Source organism: Vidua macroura, chromosome 5 (assembly GCF_024509145.1).
Source record: "Vidua macroura isolate BioBank_ID:100142 chromosome 5, ASM2450914v1, whole genome shotgun sequence".
Lineage (NCBI taxonomy): Eukaryota > Metazoa > Chordata > Aves > Passeriformes > Viduidae > Vidua > Vidua macroura.
In genome coordinates, this window is record NC_071575.1 from 55,468,371 (window position 1) to 55,495,105 (window position 26,735).

The 26,735-nt window shown below is 37.8% G+C and overlaps 1 protein-coding gene across 3 annotated transcripts; it reads right to left on the reverse strand.

Moving 5' to 3' along the window:
* Positions 1 to 578: 578 nt before the first annotated feature.
* Positions 579 to 26,492, reverse strand: ZBED4 (zinc finger BED-type containing 4). Of its 3 annotated transcripts, none has more exons than XM_053978628.1 (3): positions 26,351 to 26,492; positions 19,711 to 19,787; positions 579 to 5,875 (listed from the first exon to the last, which is right to left on the reverse strand). In XM_053978628.1, the coding sequence occupies exon 3, from the start codon at positions 5,471 to 5,473 to the stop codon at positions 1,955 to 1,957; it is 3,519 nt and encodes a 1,172-aa protein (XP_053834603.1). In that variant the 5' UTR covers positions 5,474 to 5,875; positions 19,711 to 19,787; positions 26,351 to 26,492; the 3' UTR covers positions 579 to 1,954. The 3 variants fall into 3 exon arrangements, with proteins under 3 accessions (XP_053834603.1, XP_053834605.1, XP_053834604.1); XM_053978630.1 differs by lacking the exon at positions 26,351 to 26,492 and adding an exon at positions 25,621 to 25,666; XM_053978629.1 differs by lacking the exon at positions 26,351 to 26,492 and adding an exon at positions 24,250 to 24,320.
* Between the last annotated feature and the right edge of the window lie 243 nt (positions 26,493 to 26,735).

Sequence of the window (26,735 nt, forward strand, 5' to 3'; positions counted from 1 at the left end):
GGAGTAAAAATTGAGATAATAATTAACCAGTAACCATTTAAACATGTTTCCCAATAAGCAGCTTCAAACTCACCTACTTCCAGCTACATATAAACTAGACCAAATTGTTTTATTACTGCGGGAAAAATATGTGCTGTTCTCATTTAACCCTAGAAGAACAAAGGAATGCTGACTGTTGATAGAAGTAAACATTATCTTTTAAAATACTTCAGGGGAAAAAAGCAGTATTAGTCTTTCCCAAGTGCACTATGTAGTAATTTACTTAAATTGTATAGGTATAAACATAACATGATGGAATAACACTTGAAATACCTGAAAGTGTAAAATGTTTAGAGAAATGACACATGGAAACTAGAGCCACTTGGGAAGTAATTAAACCAATTTTCCTGAGGTTAAAGCAGCTTTTGGAAAATGAAAAGAAGCAGAATCCAGGCTCAAGGCCAAAGAGCTAAATGGAAAACCTGTATTTTCACACAGCTTGTTCTGTGGTATATTTATTATTACAATTCTTTGAATTAATTTTTATTCAATGGTTGTCTTAAATCCATCTGAAAATAAAAGGCAGTGTTGACTACCACTGGAAAATTGCAAATAAAATGTTTAATTTCAGAAACTGAGTTCACCATTTATAAATACACTAAAACATAGTAAATGCAAAATTAGATTAGGCATAGGTAGAGTATTTTAACAAAGCTATAACTTTTCTAAAAGGTCATAGGCAAATGATGACTTGTTTCCCAAAAATGTATTCAATGAAAACTGAAATTAAAAGATAAATCTTTCTAGAGTTAAACTAAGGAGAATGTTCCTTTCAAATTAAAATGCTGGCTATTTTTTCCATCTTATTTGACGCTTTAAAGGCTTTATATCCCATTTGCCTGATGGACACCAACAGTTAGGAATCAACCCTACTACATAAAGTTCTAAGCAGTGCACCATATCCATAAGGCTATTACTGAAAACCAGAAGATCAGTTATTTCTGTACTAGGAGCTTTAAGAAAGGCTGTTCTACACAATTGAAATTACATTAGGAGTAAGGGCTCAATTTTTACAATAGGGACCTTATAGTTTTGATGCACTAAAGATTAGAAAAGGCTTCAGAATTACATTAGAGTCTTCTTGGTAAGTTTCTTGCCTTTTTTGTATACAGCATTAAATAACAAGCATTAATTCACAAACTTTGAGAGAACTTCCAAAGACCTTTTATAAATACCCAGAATATTTCTGTAATTCACTTAAAATGTAAAGCCTGAAAATGTAACTTCTGAGAACCCAGAATGGGAAGTTTTACTACTGATTGCTGTAAAAGTGACATTCCATCTCATGTTAAATTTAAGATTTATTTTCAGATATTAAGTCAACAGTCTCCTGTAAACACATCTTCCTCAGTAACTCTTCTTAATCCTTTAAGTACTTTAGGGCTTGCAGTTAAAAACACCATATGATAAAAAGACAGCTTGAACCCCATCTTTCACGTACAGCTTTCTTTTGACAACTACAAAACCTGTTTTCTTGCAATTAAAGCAATGTTCAACTAAAATACAGTACCTGGTTTATGGTTTTTACATAATAATTGAATAAAAAACTACAGAATAGAACTGTTTACATCTTTTTTTTTTTTTTTCCGTTCTATTAAAACAAATGACTGAGCTTTTTAAAGTTCATTTACAATTATGGATTAAAACCTACATAATTTTGTATAATTTGACGAGACAGGCTATCTCTAGTGTGAAATTTTAAAAAACATATATACAATATCTGGCCTGAAGTACTATGAATAAGGCACATGTAGACATATTGAAAGCTGAAAAAAATGAATCTAAAATTTGGAATTATAGTCACTGATTAGATGTCATACATGGCCCCTACTGGAGCAATTTGAAAATCCAAGTTATAGATAGTTAATATCCAGTGAGCAACAATACATTTAGTCTAGCAGTTTGTTCATTAGTTTCAATACTGGAAGTATATTAAAGGAAGATTCACTTTCAAAAAGATAAGCTTTTCAAAGTGTTCAATCATTAACCTTGACTGACTAAAGTTGTTGCTTTCATTGGATGTATTGAACAATCTCTCTGAAGGAACAATGCTTGGTGGACAACCCAAGAACCTGACAGCCAATTTTGACAGTACTGGCCAAGATGACTTCTTAAAGTTCCAGTAAGTTAGAGGATCACAGTTATGCTCAAGCACTTCTTCCTCCAAGTAAGAAAGCACCATTTCCTCTGGTAACTTTGCTCTCTCTTTCAGATCTTTTGTTTTCTTCATGTCACCCATGAGTGACCAGAGATTATCTTCCCCATAAGAATTTGTAGATGGTGAACCTATATCGCATCCATTGGAAACAGGTTTATCATCATCTGAGGTAGAACTCATTATTTCCAGCTCCCTGATTAAGTCTTGTTTATATTGTTCAGCCTCCTCTTCTGTAAATAATGATGTTTTATACCGGGGATCCAGAAGTGTAGCAAAAATGTACCTTGGATCATGAAGCGTGGAGGACAATCTACTCACCATAGCTTCTTTCAAAGATTTCAGCATAGTATCTATGCCCATAGTTTCCTCAAATAGCATTTCTATTTTCCTGTTAAGTATATGAATCATTGGAATCACTTGGCTTAGAGTAGACATGTGTGTACTCATCTCCCTACTAGCAGCTTCAAAAGGTTTGAGAGCGTGACACACTGACTGCATGACTTCCCACTGATCACAACTTATTAGCTCCCGAAAGCTGCACTCTATTGACATTTCATCAATTGCTCTTTTCTGTTCAATAAGACGTTCAAGCATATGAAATGATGTATTCCACTTGGATGGAACATCTTGTATTAGCTGATGCTGAGGCAACTCATACTCTTTTTGCAACTCAGCTAACTTCTCTTTTGCTTTTGCTGACCGATGAACGCGTTCACAGATCTTCCTTGCAATACTAAGCAAATTCTGAACCATTCTCTGGCTTTTAATAGCCTCATTTACAATTACATTAACAGTGTGACTAAAACATTGTACACTTGAATGATCACCTTCATTTAAAGTTTTCTCTATGCTCTGATTATCAGTAACAGTAATCCCAATCTGAAGTCCAATGGAAGTAATCCACGTTTCCCACCAGTATTCTAGCTGCTTTTGAATACTGATTCCATTGTAGTCACAATCAATCTGTGATACATTTAATAATGCTGAACAATGGTAATCCTCACACTGTGGTCGAAATGAAGACTCAAATGTTACCCAGTGAGCGGTCAGGGTTAGATATTCTCGTGTTTGGTTGCTCATCCATATTCCAGATGTAAAATGGATCACTCCACTTTCGGCTTCTTTAAGATGTGAAATAATTATTTGTTTTACATTATCATACATATCTGGAATTGCTGTCCTAGAAAAGTAAGATGGAGAAGGTAAAGAATACTGAGGTTGCAAATATTCAAGCAGCCTGTTAAAGCCAATGTTGTCTACAAAAGAATATGGCTGAAGATCAAGTGCAATCATTTCGGCTACAAGACTTGTAATTTTTTTGGCAACTGGATGAGAGTCACAAAACTTGTCATTGGTTTCGTCAAAATTTGAAGATCCTAGTAATTCTGTGCGGAGTGGCATGTGATTATCCGTAGATGAGGATAATACTGTCTCTGGGACATCAGTTTTCAATACATTGTTATGAAACCGCTGCAAATGTCTTAGAAGGCAACTTGTGCCTAGGTTTGTTGGCTTTTTCCCCCTACTTATTATACGTCCACAGTGTGTACATATTACTTTAGTTGAATCTGCAGAACAAATTGAAAAGTGATTCCACAGTTTTGAGGTCTTCTTACTATTAACAGGAAATATAATTTGATTATCATGTGTAACCATTGTAGGCAAGTCAGTCAACTTTGAGGATGAACATTCTGCAGAAGCCAAAGTGGCATAAGGTGAATTTGCCAAACTCACATCGAGAAAGCTCTTTTGGTTTCCAATTACATCAGGATGGCGTCTATACAGGTGTCTCATTAAGCAGCTTGTGCCCACATCTCCTTTCTTACCACGACTTATCATACAACTGCAGTATCTACATACTGCTTTTAGACTGTCTGCAGGTGAGAGTGAAAAGTGGTGCCAGACTTCTGACTTAAGCCTTTTCATAATCCTTTTATTTTGCTGAAACACAGCAGTAGGTTCAAATATTAGTGGACCTAATCCCTCACACTGTTTTTCAGGAGATGAAACAAAGGAAACTTCACCTATATCATCAGAAGATGACAGCATTGAGTCTTCAACTAGAGTATCTCCAGAAGTGAGATTAGTATGGATCTCCTCAGAGATTCTGTCTGGAGAAGAGGAAACAGAAGTTGGTTCTTTCATTAGTTTTCCAGGAGAAGATGACATAGAATTCAGATCACTCTCTGATGGTAATAAAGAAGGCAAGAGAGTAGGAGGTGCAGTGTAGAGAGGTGGTATGCTGGTACCACCCCCATTCTCTTGCAGGACAATGGAACGATGGGCTCTCCACATGTGTCTTATTAAACAACTCGTTCCTAGGTCTTTTCCATTTTTTCCTCTACTGAATTCATTCATGCAGTGGATGCAAACAGCTTTAGAATTATCTAGAGGTGACAAATAGAAGTGTTTCCAGACAGCAGATCTCCTTCTAGAACCTGATGCACTCTTTGGAATTACAACTGTTTTTTCTGCTACATTCTCAACACTGTCATCATATTGGTTGTTGGCTTGCTGTGGAGATGAACCAACCATGACTTCATCTTTGCTGCACTTTTCAGAAACTGAGAGATCTGATATTTCTTCAGAAGAAACAATAGAAACAGATTCCTCAATTATTTGATCTGGAGATGGTATTTTAGAAGCCATTTTCTTGACCAGTTTTATGGGGGATAACATAGAACTCAGATCTCCAACATCTGCAGACTGAGGTGGCAGCAGTAACGTAGATGAAGAAAAGGAAGATATACCTGGCATAGTTCCATTTTCTTGAATTAGTACAGTGGGATGTGCTCTCCTCACATGTCTCATGAGACAACTTGTACTCAGGTCCTTTTCATTTTTACCCCTGCTAAATTCTTTCATACAGTACATACATATTGCTTTAGTGCTATCTCTAGGAGATATAAAAAAATGGTTCCAAGCAGGTGACTTTTTTCTGGAGCTTATGTTTCTGCTAGAAAGGAGGCTTTGCGTCACAGCTTCCATTGCTACATCATACAGTGTATTACTATACTGAGAAAAAAGAGATCCATAATCATCTTCATTTTCTGTAGACAAATATTTGCCAGAGTTGTTGGTAATGAAGTTCTTTTCTTTGTCTTCCTGTTCATCACTGCTGTCCGCATGTTTGAAATCATCTTGTTCTGTCTTTATATCTGTTCTTTCTAGAGTACAGTTAATGCTGTCGTCTTCTTGCTCTACTTTCAAGTTATTGATTTTACCCAATACAAAAGTATCATCCATTCCGGGGGAATCTGCTTTACTCATGTCCATGGATGATAAATTCTTGCCAAGACCTCATTTATTAATAAATATAGATAATTTAAAAGATTATTTAAAATTTGATTAAAATTAGGTATCTTGTATACTGAATGAAAAACAAGATGTGTGCATGTGTTAAAATAATCTCTGGTTTATGAATTCTGTATCCGTGTTGTGCATAAGCAAATATAATTACTCATGAAAATGCATTTAAAAATTATAGACTTAATTAATGTAATCCCATTTTTTCCCAGGATCAGGACATTTCAGGTCATAGATGAATGTTCTCAAAGACAGCTACTGCTAAATGCTTCATGTTGTAGATATAATCCTAAAAAATGGATGTTCTATTTTCTTGTTGAAGAAAGCCATTCTGTTCATCTTGATTGTGCAACTGAGATTCTTTCACACCATCTACAAAAAAAAAAATCAGAAGACAAAGTTGACTAACACATATTAAAGAACTACAGTAAAAGAGAAATGAAAGCAGGCACTAGGTATTCTGTATGTTTTGGGTTTTTCTCCTTTGAGATGAAAACAATTCAATGTATTATTGAAAAAAAAAAAGGGAAAAGCCCAACATTTACTCAATACACTTATTGTAGGCAAATATGAATCTACATATGCAGCTCTGGTTCAACTTTGACCAAAAGAGTCCAAGCATCACTTCTGTATTTGCTTCCACATACCTATGCCTCATCCTGCATCATCATTCAACCACTGCACACACACATAAACCAAAGCACATACACACACATATATATATCTAAACCCATATACTGTACAGGTGTCTGTATCTACCGATATATATGAACACAAGCAGGCATTTAATTACGTTAGCACAGAAATATGTACTTAAAATCAAATGTTGTATCACAGTCCTGTATATTAAAAGTCCACCATTACTGACAGCAGTCTTTAAAAAGAAAACTAGTAACTTCTGTAAGGGTGTTCAGCATTGTCACACTAATCACTCTGCTTCTGACCACAGTCACACATTTGTATTCATACCATAACACTGCCAGACAACAACATGCCATAGAAACAAGCTACTTTTAGAGTTTCATTAAAAACTGAGATGTTTAATTTAGGACAACTAAGCTGTATAAATGCCATACAGACAAAGACGTTTTCCAAAAGTGTAGCAACATCACTCAGAAGTCAAGAAACACACAGCTGCATATGGTGGTGCCCTGTGAAGCACTGCCAGCTCAAGTCCCTCACATGCCCAAAGGTTACACTAAAAAGCCCATTTACAGCAAGACAGCTAATTTCAATTGTGAGTAAAGATTATTCACCACCAATTCCAGTACAAAGAGTAGGTTTCTGAAGTTGCAAATAAAGTTGCACACAAAGGGGCAATAGCAGCCTCAAAAAATGGAACCGAGTAGTCCCTCACAAATATGAAGAAGCTATTTGCATTTATCACTTTTTTTCCACTGCAACTGTATTAGAATTTTAAATTTTGCCAAACCCTTTCTCATTTATTCTTCTGTGTCATTAATGCAGTTATTGATGCCTTCATTCAAGATAACAAACAATTTTGGCTACCACATTGGTGATGCTACACTATGCATTGCAATTTTTGCAAACTACATTTTATGGAACTCTCCACAGCTGAAGCCAAAACACAAATTTAAATTATTTTAAAAATGTTCAACAACTTTTATGTGTTGCTAAAACACAGGCAGAATTGGGATGATTCTTGGGGTGTCTTGTGCAGGGCCAGGAGTTGGACTTGATAATCCTGATGAGTCCCTTCCAAATCAGCATATTCTATAATTTCAGCAATGGTAAAATTAGCCACAGCCACAAAACACATTAAAAAGGCTGTTTTTCACACTGACATTTCCCCCCTCTATCAAGATCAATGTCATATTAGCTTTGTAACCTATTTTAACTTATTTTTCTCTGAGGTTTGTTTGCAAAAGAAATTAGAAACACTCACTTTCTGTGGACTTCTGATGTATGGAAAGCCTATCATTGTGATAACTTCCTTTTTTTTTCCAGTGCAAGGGAAGGGGCAGGGAAAAGGAGGGGCAATGTTCTTACTGCAGCTATTTTAAGAAAAGGGAGATGGAGCAGTCAGAACTTGCTAAGAGGTAGGAAGCAATTCTGCTTTTCTTTCTTTTTAAACCAAGCGAGTTTTAGTATTTGTGTCTTTCTTTCTTATTCTCCGGGAAAAAAAAAATGTTTTCAGATACCAAAAGACATGAGGATGAAGAACAATGAAGGGCAACACTTGAAAAAAAACCTTAGATTTCTGCAAGAAATTTACATTACACAGGACTTTCCATTGGCTTGTGAAATCACATCAGAGAACAATTCTGGCAGCCAGACTAAATTTACATGACTCAATATAAAATTGAATGAAACAGAAATGAGTGATCACACACACACTGATGATATGGATGTATGTGAATCTGGGACAAGAGAGAGTGTAACACAGTCAACTTTTTAAAATAGCAATCAGTTCAAGAGGATTTTTGTTTCATCTTTACTTTGATCTCATCTGTAAGTTTGGAGCTTGTACTGCAAACAGGAAAAGCAAGAAAATATAATAAGATGTTGTGACTTAAGATCACAGAATAGAAATGCTCACAAGCAAGTGGCTTGATGCAGAGCTTACAGAACATAAATTATGCATGGAGTGCCAAGCTACAATGAAGACATTACAGATTCCTAGCTAGATTCACACAAAATAAATGCATATATCCACTGCCATTGGGTTCTGATGAAGCTGTGTGCAATTTCTTTGACTCAAAATAGGTAATCACATCTTTATCCTGTGATTCCTATAAGTTCTCAACTATGCAAAACCAGTTCTAGGCTTTAAACAGAAAAATCTACAGAGCTGCTTCAAGTGTCCCTGTCCTGATAAGCAGTTACTGCTTAACGCAGTGAAGCTTAAAGTAGCTGTGATGGGAAGATTTGAAAACCTGATAAATAACACCAGTTGCAAACTTTATAACCAGGTTTAACTAGATTGACATTCATTAACAACACATTGCCGGTGGTTAAGTTCTTAATCATTATCAGCCATTATCACTACATATTCAAACACTTAGGCCCTAATCACCTTATCCTAAATTAGCTTTGCGTACACAATACCACTGAGCTGATGCCATGTAGTTAAATACTGATGGCTGTGGTCCTTACAGTCTTAGTTACTGAAGCTGAGGTACAGAGGTGAGAGAGCTGTTTGGACTCTGAAGCAGGAACCACGGTGGTAGATGTCCTTCTTCTGTATGTCTCCTTGCTGTCATTGTGTCTTTTTAATATTCATACTCTCCACCACCAAAAAATGTGGGAAGCAATCTTATCTGCTCCTGACCCTATTATCTTCATTTCTCTAGGACAAAAAAACAGAAATCTTTCCTATAATTCTGTATCCTTGGCTTCTGATTGCAGTTTTTACTGCTTGAATTGTTGATTCACGTGGTTTTTGTCCTCCTTTTGTGCAATTAAACCTAAGTCTCCCTTTGCAACTATGTGTTATTTCTATATTTATGCTTAGCTGTGAAAATGCCTGCATGATGTTAATAGTTATTATTCTATAAGCAGTGTTAAAAAGCACTTAAGAGATTGTAGTCAGTTACATTATTTTAGTGTACTTATGACTGAATGTAAGACAAGAAAAAATTATTTATATCTTGTCCACTTTATGGACCTTTTATAGGTCTCTGGCTACATAGTATGTATTTTTCTTGACCTTCTAGAAATGAGCAGAAATAGCTTATATTAGAGGAGACAATCACTTCTTGAGAAATCCCCAAAGCTGAATGCCCCTTAGAAGATTTTGAATGTATTTTTTTCCATTTTCTTTCAAACATCTAAGAATTATTTTGCTTTGAGAACTGGCCAAATGGCAGCACTCAGAGGGTTGCAATCAGCAAGGCAGTCTGGTTAGAGGAAACCTAACTAGAACAAACCTGAAACACAGGAGGGACCATCTGAATACAATAAAAAACTTTTCTTTTGACAGTGACAGAGCATGGGAAGCAGCCCAGAGAGGTTGTGGAGTCTCCTTTGGAGATATTCAAAACCAGACTGGACAAAGATCTTGTCCAACCTGCTCCAGCTGAACCTGCTTTAGCAGGGAAGTTGGAGTAGATGATCTCCAGAGGTCCCTTCCAACCCCCATCATTCTCTGATTCTGTTATGATGTTACATCATGTAAAATTAATTCAAGCTCCTTCCCTTCAAATACCCTTTCATGTTCAACTGAAACTTTCTTTAGAATACAGTCCCCAGAATACCGAGGGTCAGAAATAGAAGTGTGTTTTTCATCTCCTCCTCCCATGCCAACTCTATGCAAGAGTCGGTTTGTTTTAATAAGAAACAAAAAATGATGTTTTAAAATTTTATAGTCACCTAGAATGAAGTATGAATTTGATTATGACCATATTTACCCTTGGACCCAAGCTACTCAAAATTAAGAACTACTGCTAAACAAACAGGATATGCAAGAAGGAAAATGTTTTCAAAGGTACAAAAAGCTATAGGCAGTTAGCTCAAAGTGATTTATGCTTTTGAAATCTCCACAATGAGATACAGAGTCACCTTGCAACAAAACAATCTTCAAAGAAAATAAACAGAACTAAAGAACAACTTTTTACTCAAATGCACTTCTCAGGACTATTAGCTCCTGAGCAGTAGTTTGCTGTGGTAAGAAGCCTACAGAACATTTTATAGGATTTTCCATTCAAAATGGGATTACTGAAAGCGTACAGTGGTTGACAAAAAAAATGTCTGGAGAACGTCACTTATCCTGAGTGTCACGGTAAACTGCTATGACCAGAAGAAATCACTGCTGAAGGAAGGAGAAAAAAGTGAAATACTGGTGTCTCAGAATTGCAGAGACATACATTAACACATGGAGAAGTATGAAAAGTATGCAAGAACACCAAACCATAAGGTGATTATATTTTGTAAAGCAGAGAGTGGCCTGTAAGCTTTAAACCATTTTAGATTGAATAGTAAGTCAATAATCATGAACTTGATTATATCACAGAATCTTGGTGGAAATAATGGTCAAGAAAAAATTGTTTAAAACAAAAAAAAATTACATTATTATTGAAGAGCATGTAATGTAAATACAAAGACACACACCTGCAAAATGCAAGAACAGTATTTTCAAGAAAGATGTGAAATGTGAAGACAGTGAAGGTAAAAGCATTTACTAGTATGAAAAAAAAATAATCAAAAGTAGTGACAGATTTTGAGAGTAAGGTGTACATAAAAGCTCATTAACAGTAATTTGCACAAACGGATGTCAGTTTTATAATAGCGTTAATCTTGTTTATTTTGGAAATGTAGAAGCATCATTAAAAATACTTAAGAGCAAGCAATACAAGCAATAAGAAATACATACTTTAAGAAATTATTTGCTTCAACTGCAATGGCAGATACTTTGCTAATAAAGGAATATTTGCTAAAGCAAAACAATCAAACAAAACAGAAACACGCACACAAAAACCCCCTCAAAAATCCAGAGAATACACATCCAAAATCATAAAAAAATCAGCAGAATCTATTAGTATAAATTTATAGTCCAGATGAACCTTACTGCTTTTCAAAGTTATAAATCCCTTGAAGAAGGAAAACTAAAAACCGTGCATTTTTTTCTGTAGAAATTTCCTATTACAAAATATCAGTACTAGCTCACCTGTATGAAACTATAGAGATTTTCAAGATACTGATGACTAAAAATGCAGAATTAGAAATGAAAATTGCCATGTCAGTCACACTGAAACAAAGTGGGTCCTAGTCTCAAGTCTCACAGAAGCTCACAGGAATTGGCACAGATGTAAAGCATGAACTAGAGGTATGCAATAGTTTATTCTTGAATAAAGTACAGAAAGTCAGGCTTAATAGAAGACACAAGTCGTTCTGGACTTCATGGGAAGCATGATTTGTAGAGAACTGCTGGAAGAGAAAAGAGGTGACACCTTTACCATTCCATTACTTTTAAGACCTACCTTTCAGGTGACTTAAGTAAAACCACAACAGTTACTGGTTTTCAAAAGTTTTCTCTCTAACCTGTAAAACAGCCTCTCACATTCACAACCCCAAATGCTCCATCTGGACTCAAAGGAATGAAGAGCGGTAACAGCACCACCATAATTGAACACTGCTCCTTGTTGACAAGAATAGTCTTCTGTGAGCTCGCCAGTGCACTCATGCTGCTTGTCAGGACACAACACAGAGACTTCTGATTTGCTGAAGTATAAAGATCACTCATGTCCCTTCATGTTGCTGGAAAACTCAGGGCATGGTGTAAGCTGGGGCCTAATTCAGTCATTGCAGGCAGAGAAAAAAATCAAAGTGTAGAAAGCTGGGTATAACAGTCACAATTACACTCTGAGTACTAAACTCTACTTACAAATGGAGGAATTTAGCTGAAGCAGAGACTAAAAAGATAAAAATCGCCACTAAATGTAAATATTCCCCTCTTTCTTGCCTCTTGCCCCACAAAGCAACAAATAATTTTATGGTGAACCCAAATTATTTTAAGCAGTAAAACAGATCTGCTAGGGCCAAGTTACACTTTTCTGATTTAGTGGACTCCTCTATGTTTTCTATTTTCCCCACCCCCTCTAAAGTAATAATACTTCAAGAAGGTAACAGCTCAGAAGTGAAAATTTTAGCCATTTGGCTATTGTTAAATGGACAGCATTGAGTTAAAATGAAACCAGTACACAGAAAACACCTAACATTGTACAAACTCAAACTCCTCAAATTTAGCTTCTTACTCTTGAAAGATGTTTTTATTTGTACAGCTGTTTTCTTCTCTTGTTGCTGTAAACATGTAAAGTCAATGGGATGCTGTTTACTAATCATTTTCAAATAGTCCCTGAAACCTCAGAAAAGATTCAAAACTAAAAGCTCCAGCTTTCTACCAATATCTCCATCTCAAACCCTAAATCATCTGCAAAACAGTGTGCATGCCAGCTCCACCTGCACAAAACTACACTGGCTCATACTCCAATGTGTAAAAGGTTGAAAAAAATTCATGACAATGGTAAAACTGAAGAGAAACAATACAATTTCCAAATTAGCATCATATAAAAAAAGACTTTGGAACAGGGACAAAGTGGAAATGAAGATATATTTTTAAAGTATATTTATTTAAAAAAAGAAGATCCAGTTCTTCATTCAGTTCTTACACTCACATATCCTCAATCATAAAACTTCTTAAAATAATTGAGATAATGCTTTTAAAATATGGTACATTCCTATTATATAATATTATACATTTCATATTAATTAAAGTGTGATAGAAAGAAGGATGTTCAAGTTAGCATGTATATTATTTACATCGGGCTGACATTTAATTCTGGTACCCCTGTTTAGTGGTGTAGCTAAATTCTGCCTGGAATGCTGTGAATCAACTTGAACAATGCCTTTTGCAAACCCACAAGTGGTAAATGAAGAAGGGAGCATCATGATGCTTTTGGTGTTGAATAAAGCTCACACCAGCCTGACTCATCAGTCCCAAAGCTAAACATCCTGATAGTGAGATGAAGGTGTGGTAGATCTGTTCCTGGATAAACGAACAAACAAGGGATATTATTGATAACTTGTCCAAAGCTGCTGAGCTGAGACAGCTGGAGACATCGGACCTAACATCTGACCATCATCAGTCACTTTACATTATAAAAGTCCAGTCCCAAATTTTAATGCAGGGTTTTCTGACATAAGCCTTCTTGGAGTGTATGTATGGAGATTCCTCCCTTAAATGGGTAACATCCCTCAAGGTTACTCCTCTTACTCCCTGAGGCTGAGCTAAAGAGATTTGCCCAAGGTCATTGTTATGGGTGAGTAACATCAATCTACTTAATTGTTTTCTCAGCTTTGATACAACTTCTTCAATGCAACTGCTTCACAGTGCACTATATTATAATAGTTGTTACAGTTCCTGTACTGTGTAGCAAATAATTCTGTAAATTATTTATATCTAATAATTATCATAATACATTTTATATATTTATATTAATATATATGGTTTGCCATCCTTAATCCTGCAGGCCAAAGTTGTATAAAGGTTCAATTACACCTCTGTGATCCTTTAGACAAAAACCGTTGAAAAGTCTGGGGCAAGACTGGATCCAGCCACACCCTGGCTCCTCTCTGAGAAGGAGTTTAGAAAGCACAGAGTCCTTTCTGCACCTTGTGACTCAACAGGAGAGCTTCTTTAACAAATTTTGAAGCTCCCATTGGGCTCACCGGGTTTTGTAAACAAGCTCAGTAGTCAAACGTTTTATCAGACTCAATGATGCAGGCTCACTGCACAGTATGTGTAAGAATAAAGCAAGTGTCTGATACAGGGTACTGAGCCAAAGCTCAACCTTATTTCTGGAGAAATAAATCTTCATCAATTATCTGCCAATGTATTAAGTATATATCTATTTGAAGCATCATCCTCCACCACCTAGACTTAAGTAACACTCTTAAACATGTTAAAGCCCATAGCACAGAAATCCTCATTCCACACGGTTTTTATCAGCATTTATCTTAAAAGTAAAATAAAAATATAAAGCTGCAACAACAAAATAATAACCCTGGTCAAAACAACATCACTCCCAACTTTTAGTAAAAAAACAAAGAAGTGTGTTGCATTACCACCACACATAACATTATGTACCACCGGAATTAGTAGCACTATTCACACCTACAACCACCTGATAAGCCTTTAATTGTTGCTATTTTTTTTTCCTTAGTGTACTAAAAATACGATCAGATCTCAAATGGGGCTATATCCCTTCACATGTCCTTTACTAACTTCCCATTGCAGCATACTGTAATGAAGGAAAAAAAAAACAAAACAAACAAAAAACAACCAACCAAACAAAAACAAAAACAAAAAACACCAAACAAACACAAAACAAAACAAAAAAAACCAGGTTCTACACATGCTAATAATTTGTCCCAGCTTCTACTAAGAAATTACTCATAAAAAACAGATATATCACACTAAGTAAATCATGTCAACATTTGTGTAGGATCCAAACTGTCTCAAGTGTTGAAGTGTTACTTCTCATTATCAGACATGCAATACTTGCAGGATATGTTTCTGAGCTATTGTTCACACCTACCACATGTCAGATCTTTCATTTGTTAAAATGCCAGTGTTTTAAGCAATAGTTTCATTAAAACTTTAAGCAGTATTTTCTCAAGCCTTACACATCAGTTTAGTGTTGCTACAGCAAATTATACATTTATATAGATATATTATTCTTTATAATTTTGATAAACAAATATCATACACTGATACGATGGGGAAAATCTTAACGTTACAAGAAATAAGCTGGTTTTCTTAAGAAAAAAACAGATTTTTTTTTTTTTAACACAGCTGAAGCATGTATTGTTTGGTTTAGAGCATTTTTAGAGCAGGACATCAAAGCTGCTTTTAGTATCACATGCTGTACAATTTGGGGCTGACAGGAGATGAATGAAGGTTGCAGGAACACAACACAAGGGTAAAATGGAGAAGATAAAATAAGAACAGAGTAGGAAAGATGCATCAGTATTATCACGGAACAGGAAAAGCACACAACCAAAACAGCAGTAACAATACGTAAGTCAGAAAAGAATGAAAGGCAAAAGACTAAAGATTTACTCCATATTGCTAGAGAACAGCAGCCTGCTTTCAAAAAAGCGTCAGAAAATTCAAAGCAAAGCTCCTCTAACAACTCTTCTCTCAAAGTGACCAATTCTCTTAACAGCCCATTAGACTCTTCTCTTTCTCCTCCCACACAGCCCACAGCTGACCAACTGAAAGGGATAGGATTAGGACAAGTTGTTTTTCTACTGACTACTTGATCTTCCTAGCTTGGAACACAATAAAAACCATACACTTTTGTGGGTTTTATTTTTGTTAAATGTCTATCTTTAAGTCCAGTAAGAGTGAAACTTCAAGCACTTTAAGAATTATTTAAAACAGTAAGAAATGAAGCACTTGTAAAGAAGAAAGCTGAATAGACAGGATGATGAAAAACAAACAAAAAAAAACAGTTAGGAGAGACATACCATGTTTTGTGTAGTCAGTCTTCTTGGAACTCTTGCTGAAAACATCCATGTAAGTAGAAAGTAGAAAAAGGACCTCACAGAACTTAAACCGAGTTCTTTGCAGAATATATTGCATTAACTTGTTACAACTATAATTTCTTCTAATATAAAATGGAACTATTTGGAAGTGTTAAACTGCTAACATACTACCATACAGTAGTATTTATTTTCATACTAATTAGATGAAGTCTGAAGATGTCTGTTTTAAAAAACCTTTCATAGCTACCCATCAACCCAATTTTGTGCTCATATTGATGCCAGTTAGTTATATGTCCTTATATAGTTTCAACAGTGAGAAGTTTTCCATGATTTATATACATAATGTAACATGTGTAACATGACATAATACTATGCTTCTATTAAAACATTTGTATCCTGGAATGCTTGTGAACTCAAAGGAAGGTTAGAAAGAAAATGCAATTCATAGTACCCAAAACCCACAAAAATATATTTTCAAGAGTATGAACAGTCATTCTTTCATCCTCACGTAATAAACTGAAAAAGCGTGTCTAGATTTTTCTTGAAGTAAGGAAAAGATAATCTCTTTACTAAATCTACTAAATAAAACAGAAAACAATATTCACAATACTCTCCAAAGTAATTAGAGTTCAGAAACACTCAGTGTCACCACCCTTAGTAGTGTAGTTGTAGCCAATGACTACAACAACTGTAACAAAAACCAAGAGATAACATTTAAAACCAAGCTTCCATATCATATGCAGGCATAATGTACATGTCCACAATAGGGGTGAACGTCTTATGCCCCTTTCAAGTATTTTTTGTCATTCTGTATTTTCTAAGTAAACTGTACATCCATCAGTAGCATCTGACAGTTTCACCTGAAATCCCAGTTTAAAAAACAATGATCAGTCTCTCTTCCTCTCAAAACAAACCTTCCTATTCATGGAACAAGGGAGAGGGAGGGAGAAATGAGCGTGCATACCTCCATATTCACTTGTCAACCAGCCTGTTCCTAGCCTCCATGACAAGAGGTATTCTCTTAACTTCTTTTAGGGATATATTCTCTTTGTCTTCTTCAAGGTAAGGTGAGACTTTGCAAAGACTTAACTGACTCACACAACCTAGCTAAGGGAAGCCAACACTGTTTCCACCAGCACCACACTGAGCACTAGCAGGAAGCACAAAGACACTCTCCCACCACAAGGAGACAAATAGCTCCTTCTAATAGCTTCTTCTCCCGAAATAAATTATTTACAGAAGAACAATCCTAATGCCATAGACAGATCTTAAGTTGACCAAACAAGGTTTTGCTCAAGGAGCAAAAAATACAATAAATTTTAAATTAAGAATAAAGCTTTTTGTAGTACTTATTCTAACCAGTGAAGTTCATGAGCTTTAATTAATGTAATGCAACTTGTTTTTTAAATAAGTTTTACATAGTACAACTACATGGGTGTCCTATTCAGAGCAGGATCCACAACACTATTAGTACAAGAAAAGGTAAAGAAATGGATAACCCTTTCCATTCACTTGACTACTATTATTATTAATAATTATTTTAATAAACCTAATCATTTCTGAGGAATAGAAAAGGGAAATAAAAGTATTTAGAGAAAAGGATGAGGAATCTTCCTGTTCTTTATGAGCATCATTGTATTTCCTGTAATAAATGGATTATGGTCTCCCTCCAGTTCAGTAAGCCACTGAAGACAACTCAACATCACTAAAAAAGGTAATGAACAGAACCTCAATTTCTCCCGTTTCCCAGTACCAAAGCAAGGTTGCTGCTGACAGCAAAATCTGCACACTGTTTGACTCCCTGAAAGCTGACCCACTCTTCCCACTGTTTCAGCAGCTATTAATAAAAGTCACAGCAAGTGACAACCTCCCATGAAATGAGTTTTACACTCTTGTCTTTCAATTGTTTTTTTTTCCTCCCATCTGTACATATGCTCCCATACCATGCTTATCATGCTTCCACCTTTAATGAAGAATAAATAAGGGGAACCACAGAGTAAAAAAACACAAAAATTATATGATTGCCATGAGCTATGCCACATTTTAGCACTGGGATTTGCAGTCTGAAATCTTATATTAAGGAAAGTTGTCATGAGCTACGAGCCAGTAGTTGGGTGTGAAATAAACAGGCAGCAGTGCTCACGCTGCTTTGTTCTCTCCCACCTTCTCAGAGCACATCTAGCACCACTAGATCCCTTTAATCAGGAACTAGATTTTCTTCAATGATCTAAACTGCACATAAAAATTACTGTATATCATACAGACTGCAAGACAAATTCCTACAGTGGATGGTAGAGAACTTAGACCGGTAACATTTCTGACCTACCAAAATTTAAAATTTTAACAGAAAAGATAACATCTGGACAGCAGAATCTTTGTTCTCAGGAGACTGCAGTTCTAGATAAGTATCTGTTTTTAGGGTACCCACTGTCAAGAGTGCTGCTTTAATCACAGATTAAGAAAGGATCTATCAGAACAGTGAACTTGCAGTCAACAATTATTTCATATGGGACTATAAATCAAGAAATAGTTCTTGAAGGTACGAAGACCAGATACTCATTTTCATTAGACAGGTAGTACTAAAGTGGATTATTTTCACTGAAGGCATTTAACGTTGAGCATCACAATGGAAAGGCACTTTAAGTATAATACACTACAGTGCTTGACATCATATAATGAAGCCATGCAAAGTGACCTTGAGATGAGTATATTAGAATACAGCATTAACTACAGTTAATGAGTGAACTTCTGGATATTCTGGAAAAAAAACATTGTCCCTTTTGTCAGATTTTTTTACAGTGGTCTAAAACTGACCTGGGAGGCTGGTACAAACAACAACTACTCTCTCCTGCTCTTCAGCTCTCCTCTGTGCTTGGAAAGCACTAGCAGCTCATTTTTGCTTAGAATGATGAAGAACAATCCACAGGCAGATTTAGTATGTAACGAAATCTCCCACATCTTCTGTATGTGTCACCTAAGAAAAGTTTCCTTCAAGGAATGAATCTGAATCATGCTTTTAATTTTCTCTTCCTACAGAGATGACAGTCTTACAGGGAAAGGCTGTGAAAGTTGGGGTTGTTCAGAAGAGAAAGCTCCAGCGAGACTGTAGACTAGCCTTTCAGGAAGAGGAGTTTCTAAGAAGGATGGGGACAAACTTTTTAGTAGGGTCTGTAATGATAGGAAAAGGGGTATGGTTTTGAATGAAAAGAAGGTAGAGTCAAACTAGATATAAGGAACGATTTTTTTACAATGAGGATGGTTAAATACTAGAACAGGTTTTCCAGAGATGCAGTAGATGCCCCATCTCCAGCAACACTCAAGGCCAGGTTGGATGGGGCTCTGAGTGATGTGGTCTAGTTGAAGATGTCCCTCTTCATGGCAAGGGGTTTGACTAGGTGGCCTTTAGAGGTCCCTTATTCTGATTCTATGACCCCACCAAGACTTTCAAATGCAACATTTTCTCCATCTTAAACATTTTTTCCATCTGTTGCTAGCATGCATCCAATGCTAACATGTTAACCAATAATACAGATGGCTTAAAAATTGAACTACTTTATTCAGGACACAGAGGGGATCGGATAAGAAATAAATACAAAGCTCTGAAACACTATACAAGAACAACATTTATTGTTACTCCACATATAAATGCTTATCTTCATATGAACAATTTTTTCTCTATGGCATCTTACTCAGGAATTCCAGGCTTCAAGAAAAATCTGTATTCAGAAGCTTAAACGGAATATATAAAGTTATAATATTTTCAGACAAAAACCCCAGAAAAAAATATTAAAACTAACTCGCTCAGTGAAGACATAAAATCCGATTAAGACACCTGTAACTTGAGTACATGAGGAATGCAGCATCTAAGTTATGTACCTTTTTAAATGGTATTAATTCAGGGTAAAGATGTATATATGCCAACTGATACCACAGAGTAAGAGATGCCCCATAAATCATAAAATAGTTACTATTTCTGTACCACTCTAAAGATATCCAGGCTTCCAAATTTAATTTTTAAGGCTCAGGAACTCATACAAATCTCCTGTTAAACTACTGAGCTCCATACAAGTCACTGCACAGGCATACAATTATTCATTACCTTTTTCCATTGTCTTCCTTTAAATTAATAAAAATAATGATACAAGACCCAAAACAAACAAGCTGCTCACTAGTTTATTGAGAAAAACAAACAAACTTACACATCTGTTCCATAGCAGGCAGGCGGCTTCATTCGAGGTTAAAGACTTGCTACTCAAACTTAGTGAGATGATTGTATCTAAGGAAAAGAAGAAAGTAATTACTTTTATTATTTTTTAAACACATTAACTGTCACAGTGGCAACTCATGGGATGTTTCAAATTTCTCTTTAGGTGACAGATCCAGGAGCTGAACGTACATGACTCTCACCTTTTTTCAAAACTCTAGCCCTCACAACTATCAAGAAAAAAAAGACATTTTCACTTCTAGAGCTCCAAAGCAAAATAAAAATTAAAAACTTCATAAAAACCCCTCAGATGATCACTAAAACAAAATTTAAAAGTAATTTTTTTGTATTTATTTTAGCACTGCTCCAGTTTTTTATGCTTATGCTGAATGAAACAGTCTACCTTACATGCAAGATTTCAAAGGAGCTTGCTGACACCTTTCCATGCACTACAGCATTCTCCTTGTTAACCTTCTCTTCCTAAGCTAAACATATTGCTTATACATTGCACCAACCCCATGTATTCATCAACATGCAATAGCATAGAATCAACATAAGATTATCATTCCCCATGTATGAGAAAGAAGCAATTGCAAGTGGAGCATATTAGATCACATATTTTGTTTTAGCAACTAAAAAGACTAAAGCAGTCTATTGCAGGACACATTTTTTGAGTTTTGCAATTCCAGTCCCACTGATCTCATCAATATGAGTGCCCTAGTGCAGAGGCCCCACTGAAAAAAACCCAACTCAACAAACCAAGAAAACATTTTGCTACCTTAGAAAATCCATAATCTACAAGGCATTCTCTCTTATATTGCAGTGATTACTTTTCTTAATCAGACTGAGACGTTTAACACTCTCTCTCTATATATATATACATATATATACCCACACATAGCGGGTTTTTTCTTTGGGAAGGAGATCACCTGATGACTGGTTTAGTGTGCATTATGAAATGAACTATGTATCACTTCTCTTACTGACATTTTTTACTTTAAAACACTCCTATAGCGCCTCTTAAGCAATTGAAACACCTCCAGAGCTGTGCTGCTGGCTAATTTGACTGTTGAGATACTGTAGCTATCCCTATTACAGCAACATTTAAATAATGTATGAAGAGAAGAAGGTGTCAGCCAAGGAGAGACAGACCCACCAGAGGCACAGTGCTCAGTGGAGCAGTTAGGGAACGCTCCTCAGATGTGGATTAAGCTCCTCAGGCAAAGCAGGAAAGTGAACCTGGCTCTCCCACATTCCTTGCAAGTGCCAGAGCCATCAGACTACAGGCAAAATAAAGTACAAATATGCATCTTTATGCTCCCTGATGTCTTTAAAAAACACCAGAACCCCTCAACCCTTCCATTTCCATTTTCCTCCTCTGTGATTTGTTAAAGATGACTATAGTTTCAAAGCCCAGCCAAACATTCTGTTCATTTCAAATTAATGTTTGGGTTTTCTTGATTGCTTATTTTTGTGAGAAGAATAACAAAGAAAAAGTAATTTTTGCTGGATCTCAGATTATTTTCTTTAGAGGCAGCATGTAGAATTACAGCAACAGGTAAGAAGAATAATTCTTGAAAAGCCACTTAACCTATCTGGAGTAAAACAGGCTCAAATTCTTTGATCATTGTCACATGAGAGAAATATATTATTAAATATCTTTTCCCGTGTATTTTGCAAATAATTGCAAAAAAGTATTGCTAAAATGTTCAGCTATTAAAAATCCTATTTTCAGCCTTGATTTTCAAGCTAATGAGTACACCCCAGAACTGGCTTTTATATTAAATATACAGAAAATCTAAACAGTCACTGCAAACTTACTTTAACAGATCACAGGAAAAACATATCCATAGGACACCAGTGAATGCAAACTAGAAGACAGTGTAAAGGAAAAAAAAAGCAAAAAGAAAAAAATTCAACACCCTTTCACACAGCTGTAACAAAAAACTAGTAACCTTCTAAACCTTCAGAGAGGGACTGTCCAACCCTATACGTTTTAAACACAAAGGAGGAAGGAGAAAGAACTGAGAGATGGAAAGGACACAACTGCACAGTAATTGCTAAAGAGAGCACACAGGTTGTGAGTTTACATAAAGATTATAGTAATATAATAATATTTCTTATGTCAACATCCACTGAAAGCCAGTCTTTGACTATAGAAAAGACTCATACCTCACCTTCCAATATGTTGTTGAATATTAAAAAAAAAGAAAAATCACTATTTATCCTGAATCATCACACTTGAATGAAAAGAAGGGCCTTAAAAACCAAGCTATTTCCATGTTGTTGCTTTAACAGCCCATCATACAGAGTTCTATCTCATCACAAAAAAAAAACCCAAAACCAAACCACAACCCCAAACCTAAACCAATACTACCACGGTTAAACTATGCATCACACTAATTTAGGACAGAAGTTCCTTTGCTTCAGCAAACAAACAAAGAAACAAAAAAACCCCCACACTAAACACACAAAAATGCCAAAAAATATGATAAAAGCTTTAGTTTTTCTTACTTCTTGACCTGAGAGCTTTAAATTCTAGATTTCATTTTAAAGCTACTATTAGGCCACTGAAACTACTCAATTTTTTCACTAATTGCCTGAAATTAAACAATTCCATAGTTGTAAATTGGCCAACATTGAGAATACCAATAACAAATACAAAATACATAGCCAAAGATGTGCAGAAAACAAGGCACATCTGCCACATAAGAAATCTTTCTTTGTGAAGTTTGTTTTGGAAGTATACACTACAACAGGTAACATTATGTAAATCACATTAACTCATGTTGATACTACTATAATACAAACCTGCTTCAGGAAAATATGTCAGTCATGATGAGTTAAACACTCTGCTCTATATGGTGCAAGATTCCCCACTAAACTATCTATAATATTCTTTTCTATATAAAACTAAGCCAATACACCTGTATCATCATGTTATTTACATATGGCTGATTATTTTAAGTGTTCATTACAGGGGCAACCCCATAGCAAAACATGCTCACTTTGAAGATGAAACTCTTATAAAATTAAAAGTGAGTTGCAAAAAAACAGGATTTACAAACCCCCTTGAAAATATTCTTCACTGTGAATGGCAATAAAATGCAGCAAGCTGTTGGGAAATACAACATCTACATTCTTCAACTCAAACTTTCCCAGAGGAAAAAGAAATCTCTCAGAAGTTAATGTATTTAGGATTATAAAAACTCAAAGAGAATAAATTCCAAGAAAAAAGGGAGAAGAAAACAGAAAGACTCAGCAGGCTCAAAGGCTACTTCCTTCTGTAATACCTAATTTTGAAAGAATTTGATAGGATAGTCTACTTTAGTGGATGGACAATTTTAAATAAACATATAAAACATATTCTGTTGTCGTCCTGTATTTTCCAAGGCCCTGTTATAAGTCTTAGTGATGTGTAAATGCTTATTGAAGAAGACCCCCTCTGCACTAACCACCTGTGACACTGGCTGTTCTGCAAACACAGATTCTTGCTCTGGACATTTACTGTCTCAGTATAAAATAAGCCATAGTAAGGGGAAGCAGTAGACAGAGAGGGTGCAGACAAAGTAACAAAAAAATAGCAAACATTACTCTAAGTTCATCACCTGTCTAGCTTTCTGCTGTTCTATACTTTGCCTCTCCCATTATCACTGAGAATGCTGTACCTGTTACAATTTTGCCTTATACAGATGTCATGAATCAGTCATGAATGAGATGTCATGAATTGGCTGCTTAAAGAAACACTGTCAAAGGTACTGGCAAAAGTAGGGTTTAATATGGATATGTGAAGATGCAACTTTGCAGAGTTCAATAGCAAGGTTCACTCTACTACTTACTACACAGACTAAAACATGCAAAGGAAGATCAAATAAGAAGCAATTTGGAATGATTTACACAAAAGCTGTGAGTGCAAAAGCAGTAAGACTGCTAAGGATATGGGTGGAAAGATAAGGCTGCAGAAGGATTTAGCAGCACTTAATACTTGAGTACTTGAACATTTTGGTAGTTTTCACAACAACTATAACAATGACTTAACTATGGATTCAAAATACTAACATTTGTACCACAATCAATTCACATACACACAGGTAAATGATGCATAGGCCTATTTCTACATATGTAAAGGCTAATATGAAAAATTCCCTTCAAATTCACTACAATATGTCAAATCCCTTCGCATTTCCCAACAGGCAGTGGTTGGATCTTGAGGAACATGGAGATGGGGGGAGAGGGGCTGACAAGTCCTTGAGTACCACAAACTTAAGGGTTTGTGAGCTCTGGGAGGCGCTGGCACAGGCTGCTGTGGTCCAGGCAAGCCCAAACAGTATCACTTAGGACTGCTGTTTATAGGGTCAGAAGATGACTGACTTTGGCCATCAGTAACCTTCATTCCTGACCATAAATCAAGTCAGTAACTAGTAAGCTTTTTTCACCAAAGTGCAGTAACAATGGTTCTGTTCCACTCGGGCTACATCCAAGTAAATGGTTTACCAAGGCTACAAGAGGTAATTGCTTATCCTTTGTTTCCCACCTTTACCAAGCCAGAGCTCCTGGTACCATCAGGGAGTGCCTCGCCGCCCAACTGGTACAGTCAAGGGACGTTTCACCGCTCAGCTGGTTTGGTCACGGCTCACCAGGGGCTTCCAAGAAGGCAGAGTAGTCACAAGGATGGGGGGGGTTACACCACAAGAAGTAAAAGAGTTATTTTTATGTAACAGTACAAATGTTTAGAAAACTTCTCTGAGATGCTTAGTTTAGATACTTGATTTTACTTATTCTCAATCAATTCTTACATTTGACTGCTTTGGAGAACCCCTATGGAATAAATTGCTCAACTTCTGTTAAAGCTACAAGGTACTAGCAACATAAAGTACCAAAGTAGACACAAACCCAACTGTACACAAACTGTCAGCACCTTGCCTGTTGGTCTTATACCCAGTGGACAGCACTCAAATTTCTTAAAGTACACAAAAGAATTTATATTGTTTTGAACAAATTTTTTTTCTTCTGCAAAACCAGTCTCCATAGTGAATAATGACTAGAATGCCCCTGCCCAGTATTTGCACAAACACAGGCTTCTTAGTAGCAGCGTAATATCTTGGGGAGAGTTGATAAAGTCTTCCAGATTTCATTCCCCTCAGTATGTAAGCCACTAATGTCCTCCCAAGGATGCATACCTGCTCTTAAAGTGAAACACTGCATTACTGAAGATAACCTTTAGAAGAAAAGTGCTGTGCTCATGCTCTTGAAAAGCAAAACAGATACACATGTATAGTGGGCCATAAAGACAACAACATGTAAGCAAAGTCTGGAAAGTACATTCATATTATGGGTGCTTGAGAAGCTTTCTCTGCTTAGTGTTACAGGTGTAGCATGACAGCTCATGCTAAATTACTGAAATCTCTCAAAGGACCCCCCCAGAAGCAAGACAGGACAGCTTCTAACACATAAGCACTACGGAGAATGGTTTCTACACTGCAAAGCCTAACTCTACTAAACTTAGCAATGATAAATAGAATCACCATTAATGCAAAAGATGCTTTAACATTTCAGTACAATAATACATGTTTTTATACTTTTAGTAGGCTGTATATGCAGCAGACAACTTTTTTCACTGTATCAGAAACCCTGAGAACTCCAGTAAGCATTCTAACACAAGCACTCTAACATCAGCAGCCGTCTCAGAGTAGATCTAGAATCCAGAAAACGTATTTTTAAGCAAAAATTACAACACCCCAAGGAGAAAACGAGAACAGCACTACGTGAAAGCTAAATTCTGCACTTTTCTGAGACACCATTCTTGAGCGACTCTGCCCAGCAGGGATGGCTGGAACTTCACCGCACACAAACACAGACGCGGCGCTTACACCGCGGCCGAAGCGGCTAGCGGGCGTCTGTCTACCTCGTGTCCTGTTTCTCGCGGGGGAAACGCTTTTTAGGATTTCCCGGGCTTTCCGGTCCCGGCACCCGTCTCGGGAGCCTGTACCCGAGGCGGTCCGCGGTCCTGGGCTCGCACCCTGAGGAAGGCGATGGGCTCTCCATGCCGGGGCTGCCTGGGCCATCTTGGGTCGGGATGGCAGCGGCCACATGGTCACCGCTCCCTCCGCGGGCCCGGCTCCTGCGGCCCCGCCAGGTGGGCGCGGGCGCTCAGCCCCGGCGGGTCCCGTCGGCCCGGCCCGGCCCGCGCCGCGCACAACGCCGGGGGGATTCGAGGCGCACCCGGCTCCGCGGCCGGCACCCCTCCTCGGGCGGGGGCGGTGGGTCTGCCAGGCGGCCCGGGACAGCACCGAACCCCTAGGCACCAGCGACCTCCATCTACCGGGCCGTCCAAGCCCCCTGCGGGGCCCCGCAGACAATAGAGCCAGCACCGCGGGCCTGGTTCCCGGCTTCCTGCACTACCCCGCCGCCACACGCCCCCTCCCCGGCCTAGCGGCGCTGTCCCGCGAACGTTCCCGGGAGGGACGAGGCGCCGCCGGGCCCGGGACGCAGGTCCCTGGCCGCACAAGGCACCGAGGCCGCTAAGGCCAAACGCGGCGGTGGCGGGCACGGGAGGGGGAGGGGGTGGGGTGCGGGACCAGAGAGACGTACCGCCCTGCCCGGCGCCCTCCCGGTGCCGGAACAGTGCTACTCACCTCCCCGGGCGGCCGCCGCGGGGGAAGCCGGAGGTCACCGCTGCCGCCGCCCGGCCGGGCCCGAAGGAGTTAAGAGGAAGGGCCGGGCGGGCCCGTCCCATTCATTACCCGGCGCTTTGTCTCCGCCGCCGCCGCGGCACTGAGCAGCTGCCCCGGCTCGGCCGCCGCGGGCGCGGGGCGCAGGCGCGGAGGGCGGTGCCACGCATGGCGCGCGACATGTCAGCGCGCCGGGCCGCAAAATGGCGGCACAGGGGTGCTGTGCTCAGGGGTGTGGGGTCCCTTCGCATCCGCGTCCCGGCGGTGCCCCGGGCGCGCCGGGTCTCGGCACCGTCCTTCTCCGCAAGGGTGCGGCCGCTGGTCGCTGCACTCTACTTCGTTCCTGGGG

Coding starts and splice junctions, on each gene's coding strand:
- ZBED4 (XM_053978628.1), bottom strand. CDS start 5,473: ATGGACATGAGTAAAGCAGATTCCCCCGGAATGGATGATACTTTTGTA.